We start from the raw sequence: 25,222 nt of genomic DNA on the forward strand, positions 1-25,222 counted from the left end.
CAAACGGGAGCTTATGAATTTATATTAACAATAAAATGAGATGAATAATTGTTACCGATCCTTATCGTGTACAATAAATCTTAATCACTTAACGAAGGCAAGAGGAACTATTCATCATCCCGTTTCCTAATCGAAAATAATTTAATAGCGGAACTACAAGATAAATGATCTGTATTGTGTTATTAATGAAACAAAACGTTGGTATTGTGTGATAGAACTCATGTTATTCCTTGAATAATGTCATTTTTGGTGTTAAAGTATCAGAAATGACACGTTGTGAATACACATACAATTACTGAGTTTAACGTAAAACTTTGATAATGTGTTACGGGCGTTTTTTTTTTTTTTTTTTTTTTTATGTAATAGGAGGCAAACGGGCAGGAGGCTCACCTGATGTTAAGTGAAACCTCCGCCCATGGACACTCACAATGCCAGAAGGCTCGCAAGTGCGTTGCCGGCCTTTCAAGAATTGGTACGCTCTTTTCTTGAAGGACCCTAAGTCGAATTGGTTCGGAAATACTTCTGTGGGCAGCTGGTTCCACATAGTGGTGGTGCGCGGCAAAAACTGCCTTAGAAAACGCTCTGTTGTGGAACGACGGATGTCGAGGTGATACGGATGGTATTTTGTATTTTGCCTTGACGTCCGATGATGAAACTCAGCTGCAGGTATTAGACCGAACAACTCCTCTGAACACTCTCCATGGTAAATGCGGTAGAAGATGCAGAGAGATCCTACATCTCTACGCAACGCCAAGGGATCAAGCCGCACGGAAAGTAACTGGTCGTCGACGATTCGAACCGCTCTTCGTTGAATACGGTCAAGTGGAAGGAGCTGGTACTGGGGAGCTCCCGCCCAGAGGTGAGAGCAGTACTCCATGTGGGGCCGAATTTGCGCTTTATATAGTTGCAAGCGGTGGCCCGGAGTGAAGTACCGTCTCGCCTTGCTGAGCACACCAAGCTTTTTGGAGGCTAATTTAGCCTTTCCTTCCAGATGACCGCGAAACTGAACGTTATTCGATATGTCAAAAATGGCGTTTTATAGTTAATCAAATTCAAAATCATTTATTAATGTAGGTAACACAATGTACCTACACTTACAAACGTTAATAAAGAAATACGTATTAAATGCTTCTAATTTTACATTTACTGCCAGTTCTCAAATCAAGGGCGTAGAACGGACGAAAAGAACTGGCCATAAACTCTCCGCCACGCTTGCCAAGTTTGCAGTTTTACAAAAAGTTTGTAAGGGGCTGCAATCATTACACCATGTTCCACGTCCTTTAAGTAATAATAATAATAAAAAAAATCAAAGAAAATAAAAACACAAAATTTGTACTCAATCAGCAGTAGGCATGGTGAAATAGGAGCATGCACTTACATTCTCGTGGGAACAACAAGCAAAAATATAAATAGATAGATTGTGTATCGTATGAGAAGGAGAATCAATAGTGAGGTCCAACGCACGACCACTTACCCGGCTTTACCACCTAAAGTCTTTTAATATCTTATCTCAATAAACACTAAAAAAGATGCTTTAGACCCAAAAATCGACTTGTAAAAGTTAAGGAAAGAAATTCAGAACAACATAAGGTTGTATTGTCACAGGATGTCTAAATTGTTATAATGTATAATGTAACAGCTGTCGGATTTGTCTTCCGGGCAGGTGAATCTACACCCTCATAGTCATTAAACTTGCAAAAATAAACAGGATTTCGCTAAATAAATGGCTGATTTGTAAAATGCTAACTGTGAACCGAACCGAACGATTGCAACTTAGGAAATAAAACTCGAAGTGGGGTTTTATTTTCTTTCTTATTTTTAAGATATTTTGGTATAGGAAAGCTCAACACAGAGATTCTGGGAAATAGATTAGAACTTATTCGTTTTAATTGGTTTTGTCTTAATCATTCTATAGCTGTTAAATTATGTTTACGCTTTAACCGAAAGAGACAATAGTTTTTAAAATTGTAGCAATTCTACGCGAATATATTATAGACATTAGTGTTCCCATCAGCACATATTTCCCTCCGTACACGGATCATTTATGATTTATATTAGAAGGAAGTATTTGCACCAAGGTGGTCTACCTCTCACTGTCCACACCCATTATAACCGGTACATGACAATAAGTATATAGTTTTTGTTTCATCTTAGATTCTTGTATTATTATATTAATCTTCTCATTAAGACTTCTTTTTCAGTAGCAGTTTGTATTTTTGATACTACTGATTATCAAAATAGACAGAAATTACAATAGTTTAAGGAAAAAATAAAATGAGAGATATAAAAAAAAAACCTTTTCCTATTCGGTTCGTTTCAAGTGTGTAAGGCGTGTGTGTTGTGGCTGTATTTGGTCCTGGCTCAGCAATATGCTGAGGTGCAGAATGTTCCACAGCGCTGGTCATTCTGCCAGAGACTACAGCAGCTAGTTTGCGCCTCAGTCGCAAAAAAATAAAGAAAATCACAGTAAGATTATATGATAATCTAGTCATTTGTGATTACCATTGTACGATGTTGTTAGTAGGCTGTTGACATAGTCAGAGCTCGCATTTCGTTTTACATCAATATCTTGTATTGAGCGATCCTTCAGTGTTTTAATGTTTGTTGGCGAATACAAAATGTGTATTAAACATACTTGTGACGTGCCTCATACATACAAGTTAGCCTAGATAGACAAGATATAGATTATAAGCTAAAAGACCGCTTAGCTACCGTTCACGGCTTCTCAGGTTTCTCTGACACAATGGATGCCATCCTCAACATGAAACCACAAGTAGGTCGCTCTGAATGATATTTTTAGTTCACCTAACGGTGATTTAGGTTCATAGGTTGGTCGTACACTTAGCTTTTATGTTTTACTTTTCTACTATATATAGTCTCTCTCTAATTGGGCATGGCAAATGGATCTCATAGATATGTTTTTATTATATATTTTTTATTATATGCGGAGGATAATTCTGGATTAATACAACATTGTTGACATATACGAGTATAGTCAAACAAAGCTTGTTAAATATTAAAATTTGGTATTTATACTGTTGACTATAAGTTTAGATAAAATTTATATACTTACATATATTTAAAACACATAGCAATATTAATATAGACATATTTATTATTAAATATAATTACATTTATGTTAAAGTTTTCTAAAGCAAATTAAGTCGATGTCAGTAAAAACATTAAAATAGTTCCATTTAACCTCAAATTTCGTAGATTCACTAGATAAGGCATGCAGCGCAATAAAAATACTTTTTAGTACATTTCGCCTTAGTTCATCTTTAGCGGAACATTTCTTACGTAAGTTAATTAGATGGACTCAATACCAGAAAATACGGAGAGATGCTTGCATAAGATTCGCTTTACATATAGGATTGGGTAAACCCGCCGAGCGAGTCAGACATATTTCTGTGTTTGTTTAATAACCGATAATAATAGTTAATAATAGTTTTTCTTAATAATCGATTTTACATAATAATTATCTATTATATATATTTGTAACCGGGCTAATTTTGACACGCAACTATGTAGCATTGTTGGAAATGGATAGGTACTATTTGCGTACGATGTTCTATTTTGGCTTCTTTAACTAGAGATTTACGATTATTTATCTTTAATCGAGAAAAAGAAAAACTAAGGAAATTAATAAGTATCCATCCTAATATGTTATTCAATTATTTATTATATCCCCTCAGAATGGAAGCTCCATTACAAAAACAAAAATATTATGAGACTTGGACTGTGTCTTAAGTTACAATATAAGTGGGGTACGTAATGGTTATATCGACTTTTGGTTTTTGAAATTTGTGGACAAACATATTTAATATAGTACTTACAAGTCTAAATAGATCTATTCAAATATTATCTTGACAATATCGCAATACATATTAAAATGCGTTCTTTTAAAAGACAAATCTGTCCACAACCGTGTGTAGGATACCAAACAAAAAAATAATTATAACAACAACAATAAAACAACAACGATAAAAAAGTTTACAATTAATATAAATTGAATAAATTAAATAAATTTAATCACAATAAAAGCGGAACTTTTTAAGTATCCAGATTAAACGAACAAGATTTGATCGTTTAAACATAGCATTCTTATCGAAGCCTTAAAGAAACCTAGACAGAACATCATACACAAATATTATTTTATTCCAACAAAATTGCATACATGTAAAAATGCCTCCTTTTTGAAAATAGTTCTGTTCACAGTGTAGGACACTAAACAAGGAATTACAATTATTATCTATATATGCAAGCAGACTTTAAATATAATAAATTAAATAGGCTGATCTACCCGCTCACCATCTACAATGTAAAGATACGACTAAAGGATTGGCTTCTAAGCATACCTTGCACAGTGTTAGAGATGCTTTTGTGACCTAGTATGTAGTTACACACTTTTTCATTCACTCACTGACTCACTCACACACTTACACCTACACACTCACTCATGCACTCAGGCGTGTTGATATAAATATATTTTAAGGAATTATATTTAAGTTTGTTATGGAAGAGCTGGGAACCCTGACACAGGTATTTCTTACTTAAAAGGGTTCCCAAATCTTACACATTGTAATGCATATCTACTTAAAATTAATAAAGACATTTTTATTTTTATTAAGTCAAGAAGCATTTTAATCACAATAATTTATTTTTATTAAGTCAAGAAGTATTTTAATCACAATAAAAGCGGAACATTTTAAATATCCAGATTAAACTAGATTTGATCGTTTAAAAATCGCTTTCTTATCAGGCTTCATCGGTTTTCCATGTCCAATTTGCATTTTCAAGTCTATTTACTGAATTGTCATAGTGTTCCGGCATAGAATCTGGTTCAGCTTATTGTACCGAGACTATTGACTTTCTATACTTTATGTAGGTATTTGTTAATAACGTGCTATTTAGAATTTCAATGTGTTGCTAAAATAATTATAGATTTCTAACCTTAGTTTTTAAACAAAAAATCTTAAAACTTAATAATTAACCAAAAATTAATTTATCTGAAATATTTATAGAAATAACATTAAGATTTTGTTATTTCATAAAAGTTCTTTAAAACAATTAGTTTAATCTAATTCCTTACCAAAATCCGAATATGTTCGAATCTTGTAGAAATTAAAATGACAACCCAAACTACGCGACTTTTTCAATAGACTAACAAACTTAATATATTAAATAAAATGTCAGTTTTGACAAGAAATATATTTTTTCTTACCATAAATAATTTACGAATATATATCTTCTAGTCTAAAAAACCACTCAAGCAGCTCCGGAAAACCAAGGCGGTCGTTTGAATTGAATTCAAAGCGAATAAACAATTGAATGTGCGGCCAATAATCCGCGAATAATAGACCTAAGTAAAAGCTATCATTTCACTGACAAGATAACGGTAGACTTTATTGATAGCAGCGCTTGCTGTAGTGATTTATTTTGTTTTGCTGCGTAGTTCGTGGTTAGTACTAATGGATATTTTATGTGTATCAAATAGCTGATACTTTCAAAGTAGGATCACGAATTTTATCATTAATTTGTTCTGGTACTTTCTAAAAGTATAGACAATTGTTGAATTTCAACAAATATCACATCTTGAATCGATGAATATTGTCTACGTAAAGCGCTACAACCTTTTTAGGTCTGGGCCTCACATTTATGAATCTGTTTCACGATCATTTGTCTATCTAATAGGCAAGTAGATGATCATCCTTCTGTGCTTGACACACTCAACTTTTTGGGTCTAAGGTGGCTTGCCTTATACTCACGATGTTTTCCTTCACCGTTCGGATGTTAAATGCGCACATAGAAAGAAAGTTCACAGAACAACCGGGGCTCGAACCTATGATCTCAGAGATGAGAGTCGCCCGCTGAAGTCACTAGGTCAACACTGCTGTTTATGTCGGAATGTCGTACCTATATAATTTACAAAAACTAAAGCAGTTCTAGTTCTATTTTGACATCATGTTTTGTCTTCTATCATTATGGCCATATGACTGAGGCAAAAGAGTATTTCAGTTAGGACAGTGCAATAACGCTGATTGTTTTTTATAAAGGTCATACAACTTTAAAGTAAATAGAAACTGGTGCTAACTCGAAGTAAAGAATGAGATCACCAAAATACGGAAATGCGAACAATGCAATTTACTTTCATCTATTTGTAATGTGTCCGTTTTTCAATGGACCGATTTGATGCTCCGGTGAACGTAAGAATGGCTTTCGGAATGATGAATGGAATTCTGATATATTGCAACGATTTGAGTGAAGAAAACTGAATTACTTAACTAGTAAGGGGTAATCGTAAATGTTTTAATAGTTTATTTGAAAATCGCGTTTAAGATGAATTGCTCCACTCCGCTAAAATGCATTTTATTAAATTCATGATTTTCATAATCTTTATAGATTTGTGGTTTGATCATGTCAGTGAATAAAGATTTGATATTTTATTTCTATTTTAATACATTATTTAAATTAAGGTTGATTAAGTTAGGCCCATCATTCACCGCTTATTACTAGTGGTAGGGGAGCCCAAGAGGGGATTTCGGGATTTACTAAAGCGCGGCAGATTAATATATAGGGGGATACCTTGTACCCGGTTAAGTACCTCCACAAAATATGAGGCCCATATATATGGCCGCCCGTGAAGGAGACAGGATCAGATTAGTAAAAAAAAATTGACCATCAGAAATTTCCGAGCGGGTCAGATTAAGGTAGGGTGAGTTAATTACATCCTAAAAAGTGTATATTCCACTAATCTGACAATTTGAGAGTGACGGAAAAAAAGGGGAGGGCAACAGAGTTGTAAAAAAAAACGTCATCTCGACATTCTCGAGCGTAGCTAATTTTTTTTTATTTTGAAGGAAATAATTCAAGAATAATGAAAAATATATAATCTGACGATTTCCGCAAGCCGAAATAACAAAAATTCGTCGATGAAGTTAAATGCGTGCAGCTGCGTGATGCCTACATTTCCTTAAACCGATCGGAATCTACTAAACGGCGTTCTAAATATTTCCCTCAAAATTACATTTCCTGTGAATTTGAACCGATTCGGACCGATAGATTTTGAGAAATTTTAAAAATCTTAAAAAAATAAGAAATATATTTTTTTTAAAGTGGTTTTTTTATCGATCAACTTCAAAAACTAATCCGCCTTTGAGCTTGAAAAACCACGTCGATCGCCACCAAGCTGGTCAAAAGCGGTTGATTCGTTCGAGAGATATCGTGAACGAAAGAAACCCGGAAAAGTGTTTTTTCGGGATTACTCTGAAATTTGTGGTTCGATCAATTAAAATTGCAAAATTACTTATGAGGATGATAAAACTGCGTCGAATGCCGTCAACCGCGTGAAAATTGCTTGATCAATTCAAAAGTTATTGCGGTTTGTAAATTCCAAAAATAGTGTTCTATGAAACTTCTATCAGACTTTCGAGCTGGTAGAGCTCAAATGCATAGAAATATTATTTCTTTGAACTCGGCGAGCTCAAAATATCAATTTTAAGCGCCCAGGAATGGAATTAGCGGGAAGTTGCAGGGATGGCCCTTTAGGTGAACCGTTTTTCTATTTTTTTTTTTGTCAGATCAGGCGAATCCCTCTAGATAATCGTCAGATTATGAGACAGTACGTTTAGAACATAAAGATGAACCACATATATCTTAATCTGACGCGCTTGAGTATTTCAAAATTGCGATTTTTTTTTGCAAATTATGAAAATGGCTGTGGGTTTGCGTCCCATCGAAATCATCAGATTAGTGAATGAGAGCTTTTTTTTGGTGCACTTAACACTCCTTTAGAAAATCTGACGCGCTCGATAAAATTTTTTTTTTTTTCATTTTCAACCCTTAAATACAACCACCCGCATCATGCAAACGATCAGATTAACATACGTACATTATTAAAAATACGTAGGTCATAGATGCTATCAATATCTGACGCGCTCGAGGATGTCCATGCAACAGTTTTTTTTTACATATTTAACTATCTATAGCCGCTTCCCCCACCGATGAAAAGGAATTTATCATATAACATTTTTTTCTTCTTATTATCTAAGCTTTGCATCCCAATAGGTCTCTACGACGCTCGAGTAAATCCCCATTTAGCATCGTGGGCTCCCCTACCATAGAGAATTTCATTTTGTGCCCGTAGCAGCTAAAATCTAACTTAACCCATAAATCCAAAGACCCTTGTTTTAACTTAACTTTTTTCGAGTTGACATAAGAGATGAGACCCGAGTGGTAACGCAAGTTTGGCTCTGTACGTCGAGAGCAAATGACGAAATAACGTTGAGGTATTTGCTACCGCGGCTAATAAATGAACTAACCAGTCAGTTATTAGATAGCCTAAAGTTAACCAGTTAAAAGTAAATTGAAAAACTATTTTTATATGCATCTGTCGCGTTCCTAAACAAGACTGCTATGGTTACATTTATACACACACAGCGGTTTTCTAACTTAACATATTATTATGATTTTATAATAAATAAATTTAAAAAAAACTAAGGGGGCGAAATGATCACGACTCCGGAGTGGAATATGAGGCCAAGGCTCCACAGGCTTTTTAGGACATAAACAGACTTGTAAATATATAATATTAAATTCTAAAATCAAGACAATTTTTCTCTGACCCACCATAATTTTTCAAATTCTTCTTGCTATAGAAAGGAGGATGTACATTATATAGTCAATTTTAAAACCTCATAAAACACACCAACTGCAATTCCATATCTTCAGAGAGAATTATCGTCAATCAAGTTGTTTTGTTTATCTACTAATTGTGGTGTTTAAAATACTTCACATAGAACAATGGTTGTTTATTGTTACCAGACAATTTAGAAAGCAGTGGTAACTGCTAACATAGAAATCGAATTGTTAACTGTTTTACTATGGCTGTATTACAATTAGATACTTTAAGTGGTGCGTGAAATTGACTCTGTTTTTCAATGTTTTCGTATGCAAATTGGGAACAAAATGTTTGGACGAATAGAAACATTTTGTTCCCAATTTGGCTGAATTGTAACATAAAAATGTGTTTATATAGTTAAGTAAGTAATGCTGGCCTAGTCGCTTGTGTTGGCCTTTCAACACTAAGACCGTGTGTTAGAATCACGACTGTGCACTAATCGATTTATCTATGTGTGCTTAGCACTAATAAAATTTAAAGGAAACCGCCTTGTCTTGAACCCAACTCGACGACTGACGAATGACGACTCCAAGGGCAATCGATACTCGGTATTTTAAAATATTTCTGAGTGAAAACAGGCCCTCTGTTATTTTTTATTAATTAGACAACCTGACAGACACATCACAAATACAAGATATGTAAAAAATAATTATAGACGTGACTCACAGATAAGATTTTTTTTATGGAACAGGGGAAAAACGGACAGGATGCTCACCTGATGTAATGTTTGTTATTGTATATGATGTTTGTGTTGTAGGTTATGATCTCTATATATATGTATGGCATGTTTGCCTTTAAGTGCTTTTCACACTAAAAATTGTATTTTGTGTTTGTTTTTACCAATGTGTCAGTGTGCCGAGCGTTGGCAAGCTTTTTCTCAATTAAAAAAAAAAGTGATACCGCCATGGACACTCTCAATGCCAGAGGGCTCGCGAGTGCGTTGCAGGTCTTTTAAGAATTGGTACGCTCTATTCTTGAAGGACCCTAAGTCGAATTGGTTTGGAAATACTTCAGTGGGCATGTTTTTAAAAGTATGAGTAACAAAACTGATATACACGATGTAAACACCAATTTATAATAAATACACAAATTACAAAACAATTAGAACAACGATTTTAAAAGCCGCCTAAAAGCGGTAGGGGAGGACGAAAACATATCAACTTTGAAGAAGTGACTGTTATAGGAATTACATTCCATGTCCCTATGTATTATAATAATAATATAATAATAATATAGCCTTTAAATTCCGAAACTCTGTCATTTTATATATCTGAACTTTAACATATTTTCACTCCAGTATATCTCGGAGTTCGGTTTGCCTCTTGGCAAAGGCCTCCTCTAACCCTTTCCACTGTTCTCTATCTTTTGCGACTCTTCTCCAGTTGTAGCCTGCTGTTAGTTTCAGTTCGTCCTCCCATCTCTTGCGTGGTCGACCTTTTCTTCGTTTTCCGTCTCTAGGGTACCATTCCGTCACAATTTTGCTCCATTTTTCATGACTATATTCTATGTATAATACCTATGGAGGCAGTATTTAAATTATTACAATAAACCACTAATTCAAATCTCGTTTATATTAAATTACACTTTGTGTTCTAGGTTTATAGTATCTGCCACAAATTGTTGAATGGATTATCAAATTCTGCCAAATTGCATTTGATCGACATTGAGATCAACTTTCACTGTGCCTAAATGTACAGTAGAATTCGAACCATCAAATTGCTTCATATTTGCGGTAAATTTCGCTTTAGTAAATTTCGTTTTATTAACAACTTTCCATAAATAAATTTTAAACCAACTAAAAAAAGGTTTCATTGCGCGTGTGTTTTTTAACACCCAAATCACAACAGCCGGTAAATACTGGGTACACAAGTACATTCTTTGAAGAACCTAAATATTGCAAACAGCGACATTGCGGTAGTAGAGTTCTTCTGGTAATATTATAATAGCGAACTGTGGAATCGGCTCCCGGGGGGGATCTTCCCTCAGAGATACGACCTCCAAATGTTCAAAAAGCGAGTCTACTCCTCCCTCAAGCCGGCAACGCTTTTTGGTCGTCCAGCAAGTTCGTTTGCCCCCCTATTATATAAAAAAAAAAAAAATAGACTCGAATCTAAAAATCTGAAAGTTTGCGTTTATATTCCTTATATTTTATTTACTATACGTACTAGCGAAGGGGCAGTTCAAAAGTTCCTATAACCGAGAAACAAGCATAGTGAATGTCATGTTATGAAGCGAAAGAGGTATATAGTATGGCAGGATCGTAGCAAGTGGAGATCCGAGGTCCGGGATAGCCCCTTACAGAAGACGGTGAGAATGTATAGCTAGTATAGATAGAAGTTTTATTTATACACATACGTATTTTTAATTTAGTCTTTTATTCAGGTGTTATTTTAATGTCGAACTTGACTTAATTACGTTTCAAGAACAACTGCATAATTAGCTAGAACTCTGAGGTTGCCAGAAGACAGGTGCTGTATCGAAGTTAAGCATATTAATTGCCTTTACTGCAATGCAGATGCAGTCCTCTGGTATATGTGGTACTAACAGGTACAACAGTACAAAGTTGATGAAGTTTTTCACGGAACGTTGTTTGACGTAGGACGGTATAAAGGGGCATTCAATACCTGAAGGTATGTTTTGTACGATTGAAGAATCATATGATTTTAATGCGTCCGGGATTAAATGTTAATATGTGGCGATATTTAATTAATACAATATGGCGGAAAGAGCTGCCATACTTCAGCTTTTATATTTATTAAGAAGTTTTTTACTTAGATCTTTAGAATCATTGCAATGCCACCATTTCACCTGTAACTATTTTTGCGTAAAACTCTGAAAAAAAAGAAAAAAAAAATTGTTACGCCCTAAAAAACATTGCCTAACAATTATATTGGATTGCATAGAAATACATTGTTACAAGGTTAAATAAAAAGTACAATTTGGATCTCTGATATTGATAAAAATAACAGTTATATGTAGAACTCAATTATAGCAATTAGAAATTCTTGCTTATATCACGAAGTGCACGAATTATTGCAAAATTATTGTGAAAACGTAGCGAATGGGCAGGCCTAAGGCTTTTGGTATCTACTTTATTTAATATTCCGTATATTTTTATTATATCTTAAGGGTTCTGTAAAAGTAATGTTACTTTTAAGATTATATTTCAATGAAACACATGTTATCAATGAGCTCAGAGAGTACATAACCAAGTCCTTTATCCATCTTTTTTAAATCACGTATTGTATTTTTTGATTACCTACTTTAATTAATGTTAAAAACCTAAATGTAATTAAGGTAGAAACAATTTCAAATAATTCTCTAGTCATATTTAATATTCTGTACAAATTGTAAATAAGCTCGCCGTCGTACGTCAATCATAAAACAAAATGTTCGACTGACCATTCCATAAAGCCTCAAGGATAGTTAAAATCGTAAACTTTCTCCTCCGAATAATTGAAATGTTCTTCACAATTCAATGGCGCCGCTTGTATTTACGAGTAACATGTGTTATTCCAGCCTTGACATACCCTCACCTTACTTTTTGTTATTCGTGTTATGTTGATAGATTTTTGCCAATATGTAAAGTGTACAACCGCGTTTACACGTGACGTCAGTTTACCATTTTAAGGAAATGTAAAGTTAAGAAATTACAAAGATATAAAGTGTGACTGAATCAAATGTGCAAGTGAATTTGGGCTACAGATATGTTTGCATCTTGTATATGTTTTCCTCAGCTTGCTGTAAGTGCTGTACACTAAATAATAGTAATATGTATAATATAAATTATAATAATAATAAAATAATAAATCGTTTAATTGCAATTAGACCCACTAATAATCCGCAAAATCAGCCATATAAAAATAGGCATGGAATGTATTAATTCTCTAAGTTGAGTTATTTAAAATTGTTCTCAAACTTATGGTCTAAATAATCGCCCACGCTATAAAGGCACCCTACCCTACCCTGCCTTTAAAAATTTAATCACCATTCCTTTGAATTCTTACTATATGCCCCTTCATGTTATTAAAATAACTGGATCAGATATTTCTTGGTACATTATTGATTTAAAATTATGATTACAATTAAACGCGTACTTACGGAAGTTAATTCGTTATAAATAATTAATATTGAATTTAATTTTAGAAAAATAGTCTTGATACTTGAGTTTCCTACTAAAAAAATAATTTATCTATTGCACAACAGTATTGCGCTCTCATTATGTTTACATTCGGTATAGTTGCATACATCTACAGCGCTCTATTAAGATAAAATTATTGTAAGCGTTTGCGCAGAATTCGACCTACATTATGCTTGCATAATGCGAGTTTTGATACTATAATTAAATTCGCTTCCGCGTTTGAAAGGAAGTTTCGATTTTTGGACAATTAATCGCCAGTAATTGGTACTGATAGGTTCTTGATGTAATCATTGTGATGTAATTAAGATCAGTCAAGCGTTTAATTTTTAAATGAATAATGCTGTTAATGATGTACTCACTAAATAAATTAATGACTGCAGAGTTGTAAGCTTTTTTGTTATTTAGTAGGAAGGTTATTATTTGTATAGAGAGGTAAAATCAAAAGGAGTAAGTCTAACCATACAATTATGTAGCCTTATGTCGTTCGTATGATTTTTCACTCTATGTACGCTATTAAAACTAGGTTGACGATGAAGGAAAACATCGTGAGGAAACCGAAGTGTAAAATTTACTAGATATTAAAATCCTAGAGATACTAAAATCGACCACTTGTATCAAGCAGATTCCTTACTTTCTCGTAAAACTTTAGGACCAAAACCCTAAAAAGGTTTTATATATATTAGTATTAAAACAAAAAAAAACAAAACAAATGAGGCCACATTGAATATCTGATATTAATATTGTTTTGTATCTATTGTATGTTTATAGGTCTTTTCGCTATTTAAAATCCAATCGATTACTACTTCTAACTCGAAAGTTACCGCCGATGTAAAAAATAGACACTGAACAATTGTTACAAAAATAACTTGTTACAAATTTTACTGAGCTTTTTTATGTTATCGTGCGATTGCCATTTTATTTTTATTGTTTGAGATTGCGTGTGTTTTCTTTTGCCGTATTTTTGCATCGACATCGCGTGAGGTACTAAACGTTTGCATATAATTATCTTGAGACTTTGTAAAAATATCGTTAACTTTAGCTACTTGTCGAACGATTTTATTATGAACGTTTTTGACAGCTGTGGTTTTGTTTAGGTTTTATTAGTGTTTGAATTGGTTGTGATCTAAGTTAGACGTGAAAAGTTTCAGCATAGGATTTGATGCAATTGTTTTTACACTCTTAATTTGTTTACTGTGGTGGCAAAGAAGAATATATACGCAATTTAAATTTGAGCAACTCAGTGCCTGGGATTAGGACGTGACGCTGTTGAGCTACTTTCACGACACTCCAATGAACATCTCAACTGAGTATGTTGTGAAAAAGGTGCACTTTTTTAATTTCGTGTGTGTGCTATATTGTTTTACTGTAATTACAATAATTCACGGCTCTTAAGTATTTGATTTTTCATCTTGTAATCAAACTTGTTTTGTGTCTGTTCTCTAGCTACCGTTTTTAAAACATTCTTAATATAATTAAAAAAAAATCATCAATTTTGTTTCTCTTGTTCCAAGGTTTTAAAATCAGGCTTAAACTTAGGGTAAATTATATTTTTAAGGTTGCACCTCAAACTGTATATCTTTTTATTCAAGTAATGTCTACAACCGCTAATAGATAACATCTTGTTTTACAGGTAATTGGCGGATGTCTCGTAAGTAACTCTCGTAAATTATAGTCAAACCAACCTGCGGACTAGCTAATTAGAGGTGACAGAATTTAGATTTACAGCATCCGAAGATCTATGGATGTGTCAGCTTTTAGGAAGTACCTACGCTCTTCTAGACCTAATTAAGTACAAAAAGTGGCATTCTTTTGACATTTTTTTTAAGACAATTCACACCAATTGACCTAGTCCCATGCTAAGCTGGTGAAGCTTGTGTTATGGGTACTAGGCAACGGATATACATACATATTATAGATAGATAAACATATAAATACATATTTAAACACCCAAGACCTAAGCACAACACCAAATGCTCATCACATCGATGTTCGTCTCAGCCGGGGATCGAACCCAGGACCCATGGATTCGCAGTCAGGGGTACTAACCACTAGACCAATGAGTCGTCAAATGTAATTGTATGAAAAATGATAAAAAACACTGTCTGCAAGCCTGTATGGAATTATTAGATTTGTTGTCCATATTACAAAGAAATGTCGTCTTAATAAGTTGACATCCTAGACGACATTTTTTGAAATGATACCACTAAATTATTATTTGTTCGCCCGCCGTTTCGAGACAAACGCATTATATGTAATTCATCGCTCTATTTACCAAGTAGGCTAACATAACAATGGCCAATTAAACTGCGTATGTGCCTGTTACATTAAACAGGTGATACGCTTGAAACAGGATAAATTAACATCTCATTAACTGAAAATGTTAGATCAGACCTTGGAGCATAAAATAAATTAATCAGTGGCGCTACCTTTTTAGGTAATCAGACTCCACTCTGTGTGCCAGACACACTCTGTCGTTTTCCTCCTCACGATGTTTTCCTTCACCGTTCGAGCAAATGTTAAATGCGTACATAGAAAGAAAGTCCATTGGGGCAGCCGGGGATCGAACCTACGAACTCAGGGATGAGAGTCGCACTCTGAAGCCACTTTTTTTTTTTTTTTTTTTTTTTACGAGGTGAAAATGCGCTTACGCAGACCCGCATCAAGGATGTCGAGCTTGACGCGGGGACTGTGGGGCTGGGTCTACACTCAAAACCCTCTGCTATTCAGAGGGGTAGCGAGACCCCACCCACTAAAAACACCTCAACCCTTCACATGCCCTTAATATGGGCCCTCGGGGTTCGCTAGGCATTCTACCCAAGGACTCTGAAGCCACTAGGCCAACACAACACAACCCAAGCTGTTCACAAAACATTCTATGAATTGCGATGTTGTCTCAATATTAGAGACAGTGGCGTTTGTTGCAACCTTAGACAAAAATGTAACATTAAATTCTGGAGCGCTGCTGCTTTGCAGAATGGAAGGAACTTTGTACCACCAACATAACTAAATTAAATTCTTGTAAGGATATGATCAATATGCTTAGTAGGTCACACAGGTTAATATATGATTTTAGACTTCCTATGTACTAATTGTTTTTGTAATTTATATTATATAAGTTTATTTATTAATTAACACATTGTTGCATTAACATAATAAAAATTGAACATAATAAAAAAAGGAGTGCAACTGACCACTGTGAAAAAAAATATATTAAATTAGATAAGTTAAGCAAGAAGTGCAAAAATACATAATACATATTAAGACAAAACTAAAACAGGAACAAAAAAACTAAACTAAAAAAAAGGATACATGAAAATAAAGTACACATGAATCACGATTTAGTTTACCTCTTAAATAACATCTAGTCTTACTTAATAATGAAAAGTTCATATGTTCTTTAATTGATAGCATTCAATTAAAACGACTTAACTGTTTAATGGTGACCGTTACGCGCTATCGCCTCGATAATTGGAGACTGTTTCCGGTAATCATTATTTTTTTAAATCATCTCTTAAAAGTGCTACATTTAAGTCAAAGAATAATAAAAAGTACCTACTGCTCTTTTTAAATAACTTAGAGATTTTGGGACCGTGCGTAGGTAAGTGTAAATATTATGATTTTGAAGTCTGATAATTTTTATCATAGTAACAGAATGAAGAAATATTAATCAAACCATAATAGAAATGTTTGTCCCGTGCTCCATAAAGGTATTATTTTTTTCTTATAATGCTAAATTTGGGTGTGGAACAAAAAATATGTTGATAGTCTCTTTTTTGTATCTATTTAATATATATGTCCGTAGAACCCAACGCCATTCAAAATTTCGTATAAAAATAAATTTAAACTAAATTAAATTAAACAAATTTAAGTTAAATTTATTTTTATACAAACCCGAATTAAACGTAATAGAAAAAAATAATACAGTGTCCTTTATGGTGCACGGGACAACTGATTTATTTCAGACTAATATTTATACGCAAATTTTTTAAAACCTTTCATAAATGGGTGCGTGAGATTTTATTTTACAGAATGTATGTTAATATATTTATTACAGCTATATTAATACTATAAAGACAGATATAACTAAATACTTAAATAATAATAAAATAATATACATTGAAATAAATAACTTAACTTAACATAAGCTAAAATATATCATTAAAAGGAGTCCCTTTAGGCAAGGTTCCGAAGATACTGGCAGCGTTCCCCCTTAGAATTGCTAGACTAATTCTTTGTCCGAGGTAGCTGCCAGATCTTCGGTCTCCTGTGATGTCGACTAACCTTTTTGAAATTTCTTTCAAAAGCCTTAAAGCGCTAGGACCCCACGGACCAATGGTTTATTACAGTATAATATGTTAATTTTCATTACCTTAAGGCTTAATATGACCTTGCTCTAGGAGGCTAGTTCGCGAACGAACCTCAGCCAGCAACGGATGCTTGGGAATCCGTTATATATCCGTTTATATATATTATTACTGATGATATTAGTAAATCAAATAGAGCCTACACATCCGCCAGTTACGCCAGTTTCAAGATGTCTTAAATATTGTATTATATCGTATTTATCGAACTATTTGTAATGAGTTTTCTATTTGTAAGTAAAGCACTGTAGCATATCACCGGTCTACCACATACCTAGCTTTAATTAAGGACGGCGAGCTTGCAAGTTGGCACTTTTATCTGTGGCTTTGAGCGTAAGATTATAGCGATTAAGAATTCAAGGTTAGAGTAAAATAAGGGCGGTAAATAATTTATTACTTTATTTATAACACAGAACCATAATAAAAAGAGTTTAGAGCTCTGTTATCCTCCTTAGAACCTCTTTGCATTATCGTTTTTTTTTAATATGTCGTAATCGATTGATTAAAATATTTAGCAGCGAGATTGTTCAATTAAAAGGATAAAAGAAAGACTTCCGCCTTTGATCCTTTGTTTATGTATCCTTCTTCGAGCACTTTATTGTGGCATATACTCACTCCCTGGCTCTGGGACCCAAACATTTGGTATTTCAATTTAAAATAAAATAAATAAAAAATAAAAATCATCGAATTCAGACCATTATAAGTCCATATATACGTATAGTAATACTTATAACTATCTTAGTAAAATAAAAATTAAAACAGTAATCAGAAGCATATTTTTTGATATTACTTCTAGTTAGATGCCGTAGTTTGAAAATATTTCAGGCTACCTGCTGTGGAGTTGTTTTAGCGGATGGTTTCAAAATTATTTAACACTTATTTTTCTATACTTAATTAAATCTCGCCAACTTCATCACTTACACCATACACCATTTTTTATTTGTTTCTACCGGTCGCGGTAACGGTGATCCGGTACTAATGGCGCTTCGCATTGGGCATTATTAGCACTGACCTATAACTGCTAGCTATAATTAATTGCTATTTTGTTCCTTCCGCTTCTTTATTATCTAATTATGACGATAAATCCCATTACAGATAGCTGGTCATGAACGGATATCAATGAGGCTCTATCATGAGTTTATCAATGGATGAAAATTATATGTCTGCTTCAAATGTTTATAACAGAGAATTTCTACTATCCGTGGTTAGGTTAGGTACCAGGGTTAGGTATAACGTAACAAATTTTGGGGTCCTTTTGTAATTGTTAATACTATTTTCGACTTTCCATCACATTATGGTAACTTTTAGTTATAAAGAGTCACTGGGTGGTCACGAAACGTGTTACTATTGGCTACAGAAAAACGTTACGACGCGTTACATGGGGGGGGGGGTCCAATAATCTCCAGTCCTTGAGTTAATAATGTCAGACTACTTGGTGTGTAAATAACGAGACTGACAATTAAAAGAAGCCGGTTATTAAGCATGTTTATAATAATAGTAATATTTGTATTTCCTGTGCCATATAGTGAGATTAAGTAGCAATTATTCACTGTATATAATATGTAGCGTCGTAGTTTTGAATTGTCACATATCAGAACGTGAGAAAAACTGAAGTTATGTCGTAAAACAGTTTAAAACGTGATTGTAATAAAAATTAATAGAAGCGCGGCGCACGCGCAGTTACGTTATATCGAGTGAGATAATTTGTAACGGACACGTAGCGTCATTTGATGTGCGTTTACAAAATATGATTATCTCTCTATTCACGGAATAGATAAACATGAATAGAGAAACATGATTTTGACTTTGAATGTTATACATCTGAATTATATATGGGCAAAATCTATGAAACATAATTACATGCCATACTACACTTGCGGCACTTCTGCGATGCCTACATTGCTCTTTCATACTCATTAATCGTGCTATCGTTTCTTTCATATAAAAACCGAATAAATATATAAAGCTAAATTTGTATATTTATATCTAATTTTTTTCCAAGGTTACTGCTTCCGGGTTTCTATAAGCTGCCAAAATATATTTCAATTAATTCTTTTTGATTTAAATTTTTATACTATTAACATAACTCGACATTTCCTATTTTGTACCATACGTAACAAACAAAGTCAAAGTATGTATATAAACTTTTCCTTAACAAATTTTTAAAATTAATTTAATTGCAGTAAGTTTGCTGAAGGTTTTATATGAAATGCTTAGGTTAAGAACCAGATATAATTTATATGGATGCTAGATAAACATATTCAATAGTTCTATAGTAGTATTGCCTAACGAAGTGAGTCTAAATAGGCATAAGTCGTATTGGACATTACGCGTTTCTCCATACTAGAAAGCGGAGCTGCACGGTGACTGCTAATGCAGTTTTTAGTTTGTTTTTCGTTCCGGTATCGACACCCTTCGGTCCAGTGACCCAGTTACAACATTGTTCTCTAAAAATGGTAATGGTCTAAGATCCCGATATACAACGACCTTCACCGAGATGCTTATTTAATGAAACGTATTTTATATTTAATTTAATATGTCAATAAATATAATCCATATGGGTTGCCTAGCAAATTTCAGTTCAGAGTATTTTAATTAATATTTTAAAAAATATATGGATTATATTTATTGACATATTAAATTAAATATAAAATACGTTTCATTAAATAAGCATCTCGGTGAAGGTCGTTGTATATCGGGATCTTATACTATAATATATAAAAATGGAACAGCGTAGGGCACTTTAAAAGAAAAAAAATGGGCAAAAGATGTATAAAAATGGTCTCTTTGAGAAGGCAAAAGACTTGACGCGCCAAGTAAAAGGATGAAGCCCGGGGGATAAAACAATGGGCAGCACGAGGGAGGGCCTATAAAACCATGCCTTCAAAATAAATGATATATTATTTAATTGTTAAGAGCAGTGTTGGCCTAGTGGCTTCAGCGTGCGACTCTCATACCTGGGGTCGAAGGTTCGAACCCCGGCTGTGCACCAATGGACTTTCTTTCTATGTGAGCATTTAATATTAATTGCTCGAACGGTGTAGGAAAACATCGTGAGGAAACCGTCATGTCTTAGACCCAAAACGTCGACGGCGTGTGTCAGGCACTGGAGGCTGATCACCTACTTGCCTATTACATTTAAAAATGATCATGAATCAGATTCAGAAATCTGAGGCCAAGACCTAAAGAGGTTGCAGCGCCACTGATTATTATTATTAAATTGTATTTACACTTAGCAATTTTATATATAAATTTCTATAACTATGTCATCCTTGAAAACACACAAAAGTAATTAATTATAAATAGTTTTAAACTAATCTCGCAAAGTCACACCTGCCTTCCACTATTCTCATTAGCATTAAACATCGTTGCGTAAAATAAATATAAGTATGAATAAACACATTTTTATATTAATTTGATAAGGTAATATTATATTTTAATAATGTGATATTTTATCAATACAAATAATACAAAAATTGACTATGTATAATGATATGACTAATAATACTTCTATGTAAAATTCCTTTTCAAACAAATTTGCACGCCATTATGTGTTGCGGAATATGCGAACATTAGATTGTACCATAACATTTTTGTACCATATCCTTGCAAACATTATTAAAATACAGAACATGTTTATTATCATTCTCTGATATACGTTGTACTTAACTAAAGTACTGAAAGAAAGTACCCATAAGTAGGTTAATTAAACCAGCTGTGTTATATTAAAAAAGGTGTACTGTTTATAAGTAGAACTCAGCTTAACGAATATTTGACTTTCTGTACTAAACCTAAATTCACGAGAAAGTTAGGCCCCGTAAAGTAAATTTTAGTTTAATATGTTTGCTCTATGATAATTATTTATAGCTTTACCTACTTTGGTGAGGTAGGTACTTTACTCGGTTTTATTCATAGACAAGTTTATGAATAAGGGTGTTAAATCTTTGCTTAATTGGTATTTGCGATAACCGGTTTATCTAGTTATTATAATTAATACTATAATTGGACTTAGATTTATAATATTTTAGGTAATATTATAAACACAGGGAAATTAACGCGAGGCAATTTATCTTATAAATAATGTATGCCTAATCTATTCCTTTATAAACTTTTAAAAAAATCCCTTTCTTAGTTATGGGTTCGTTTCAAATCTTCAAAAGAATACTGAACAAACCTGGATATGTCTTAAGACGGTATAATTTAAGTAGAATAAAGAAATGCTACTATGCATTTACGCCAATTAATAATTATCAATACTTGGTGAAAAGTAATAACTAACACTTTATCAACGCGTGTCATTATGACAAGGCAAAAGTTTTTTGTAAAGCATTGTGCAACACGCTCGCATCCGTAGACAGGTCGTTGACCCCGCTTCCTACAACTGAGTTTCCCACACAGGTGGTTTCTTAGTACTTGTTAGTGGTAAAACTATGCATAATACTTGAATAATTACTGTGGTTCACCAAAGGTATTCGTTTTTCTATCTTAACGGATCATTAGGTACCTGTTTCGTTTGGTTGTTCATACAACCTTCTTCGAACTTTAGATTTACTGGAGAATATTATAAAAGTAATAGCTTAGTTACATGACAGTTGATATTCTAATTTATATTTCTACACCATATATTTAACCGGAAAAGGTTGTTTTTGTATGTCTGGTCATAACAGTTATGACTAAAAACATCCTCTTGTATACTTATCATTTACATCATTTCTTATCTCATAAATATATCTTTATATATTATGAACTTTATTTACAAAAGTGAAAGTAAAGTAAAGTACTTAGATACGTGCAAAAAAGGGCAGAAAATGCTGCTTATTAAGACGTCTTATAGTTAATTTGTTTATATTTTATTTTCAGAGAAATGTCTCGGTGGAAGGGTAAAGTGAGGTAGCCGGCAGATGGCAGCTGTAAGTGCGGCGATGTTCCGGCCCGGGGGCGCTCTCGACCCCCCTTGCTACGCGTCTCAAAGGGTACGTAGTTTGACCTTATTACGCTAGATGGCGCTTAAATATGTTTATATCATTTGAAAAAAAAGTTAAATAAAATATTTTTGAACCTTAAAATATGTTCGTACTATTGTAAAATTAATTCAAATCAAATCTTACTCTTATTACTGTTCTTTTGATAATAATTTATCTATGGAGTTTAACGAATACTATTTTTAGTTCACTGACAAAAAGTACTAATAAATCTTGTATAGGTTATGCAATCCAAAATAACCATTGTATGCCCAATTAATTATGCGAATATTATTGTTGGCAATGTAATGATTATGCGAGAACACGTGCGTGTAATCGCCTGTGGCGTGTCGCCGGACAAACCCGGTTCGACGGTGATATTAATGTATTTCAAGTATACCTGACCTAAACATGGGTATTATGTCATCTTTGACAATCTCATCAACAATAATATTACACCATTATTTGATTATCTATCTCTCAGATCTACTCTAGAAAACTATAAATTATTTAAGCCTTTTTGGTGCCTGCAGCACAAAACGTTTCCAATAAAGGCACAAGAGACTGATCACCTACTTGCCTATTATATTGCAAATGATCATGAAACAGTTACAGAAATCTGAGGTCTAGGCCTAAAAAGGCTGTAGCGCCATTTATTAATTAATTTATTTTTAGATTGAAACTTACACTGCATTTAATAGTATAATATATGATGCGGTGTGAAATATTTATCTATCAAAGCCATATATTTAAATGAGAAAACTCGACATCGTGGGAATGCACATTTGTTTATGAAAGTAGCTGTGAAATAGAAGAAAAGTGAAAATTCACTTGCATTACCACTTTGCTAGTAATTACCGCCCAAGATATTGCAATGTAGTTATTATCGGAAATACACTTTATGATGCTTTTTGTTAATAATTATTGATATCTTAATTGTACCTAAAGTTGTGCTTGCCCATACTATTGCTACGTTGTGCACTATTATCACTTTCAATGTGAAGGAAAACACTTTAAAAAGCCGTTATACATTCGGCATTCATTAAATATATTAGATTAAAGATTACAGGCTAAGACTGGTAGTACTGTTGTATCACCACTGTTTAGGAAAGCCGTGAATAAAATTAAAAGTAAAGAAATCGGTGGCGTGAGAAACAAGCTTTTTAGGTCTGGGCCTCAGATTTTGGTATCTGTTTCATGATATTTTGTATATCTAATAGGCAAGTAGGTGATCAGCCTCCTGTGCCTGACACACGCCATCGTGTTTGGGTCTAAGGCAAGCCGTTTTTCTCACGATGTTATCCTTCACTGTTCGAGCGAATAGACAGAAAGTCCATTGGTGCCCAACCGGAGATCAAACCCACGACCTTAAGGATAAGGAAAGTCGTGAAAAACTGTTAAAATATAAGCTTGTAGTTAGGCCACATTTATTTTGGGATTTTTTTTTATTATTATACAAACTATAATATATATCAGTAATAGAAGTTGGTTGTAGGAAACAAAGAACGATATCTACATCTTATTATGTATTTTCTAACATCATTTCAATTAAACATATATTTCTAATTAATGTTATTTCCATATCAAAAGCTTCCATATTTCTACATAAACTTATGAGATCGTGTCAATATTATCTTGAGTAACTTCTCGGATAATATATTCATTTTAACCTGAGATTTCCATTTCAACGATAAGCAAGGATTACAACTTTCGGTATCTATGATATTATCATAAAACTGTATGTAAATAGCATTCCTTGGAAAGTGAATACGCGTCTTGCGCGAGGCGAATGCGTAATGTTGAGGTTAGACATGTACGTAAACCACAGTACCCTAGGAAAACTTTTTGTTAGTTCTGTTGTTCTGTTGAGGCTCATCTGATGTTAGGTGAGGCCCATGGAGTGTCAACGCCAGAAGGCTCGCTAGTGCGTTGCCGGTCTAATATATTGTTCTTGACGGTATAGACAGAATTTCCACAAATATTACGCGCGGCTCAAATTTTTCTTACAAATTTTACAAATACGTATTTCTAAGAGGTGATATTATAATGTCAAATGAAACGTTAAAAAAAATCTCATGTTTTTGTTTTATTAATGGAATCCTATCGTCTATAGTTTGTATAGTAATGTGCTGATATGTTAATCAGAAAGTATTTGTAAAAGCTACATAACAAAATTAATAAGAAAATAAAAAAATCTGTTTAACAAAATTAATAAGTGAAATAAAGTCGGAACAAAAATATAACAATGCTATCAGCTTATTTAAGAATTTAAAAAATGTATCGAAGTCATTACAAAGGGAAGTGATTTGCAGGTCGTGAACCACGTGACCTCATTACATTATTAGAAGTCGTGATGTCTAGATTTGGTTTTCAGTGCACTATCGATCGAGCTTCGAAAGGGAGGTCACTTATTAAATAGAGAGTGTTTTGAGCTTTGAGGCAAACTGTAGCTTTTCTTAAGATTTTTTAAGAGATTGTATAATTTTTTTATGTAATTCGTAAATTGTATAAGTTATTGTATATTAAAATTACAGTTTACGAAAGAATGTATCAAGTAAAAGGAGATCGTTGATATAAAGTTTAATCTTGGTATCACCAAAGTTTATAAAGTGGGAGTTTTCTTAAGAAAATTTTACTTCAAAAGAAAAGTTTTGTACATCTTTGGATAAATTCACGCATCGCAAATTAAAATAAAACGTTCCTTATATTGTAATTCAAATATTCAAATCTGATTTAAAATAGTATTCATCACATACATTCACATCAGAAAAATTAGTTCCTATATTTTTTTGACTAGTGTGTACACATATAAAGTCAGATGGCATGGTCGCTATTCCTATTAATTTGTGTTGTTAGATGCTGAAGGCTGTTCACCTAAAGTTACATATATTAATAGAATATATATGTAATTATCTACACTATGGTACTGGGACTTCCAACTGAACATATATAGGAAAAACATTGTGTTGCGTAACCAAGATAATATGTTGATAATGCGTCTCGGTCGTAATATGTTTAAATATAATATCAATACTTAACAAGTCAGTAGGATACTGAACTCAAAAGTAAAGGCAGTACA

General features: G+C 33.3%; 1 protein-coding gene across 1 annotated transcript in view; it reads left to right on the forward strand.

Moving 5' to 3' along the window:
* The window catches only part of LOC125048612, a 114,245-nt gene that overhangs the window by 53,263 nt on the left and 35,760 nt on the right, over positions 1-25,222 (forward strand). The window contains exon 3 of the mRNA XM_047647363.1: positions 22,043-22,155. Coding sequence (XP_047503319.1) covers positions 22,084-22,155 — 72 coding nt within the window. The 5' untranslated portion in view covers positions 22,043-22,083. The remainder of the gene's footprint in view (positions 1-22,042; positions 22,156-25,222) is intronic.

The sequence above is a fragment of the Pieris napi genome, chromosome 4, assembly GCF_905475465.1.
Source record: "Pieris napi chromosome 4, ilPieNapi1.2, whole genome shotgun sequence".
Lineage (NCBI taxonomy): Eukaryota > Metazoa > Arthropoda > Insecta > Lepidoptera > Pieridae > Pieris > Pieris napi.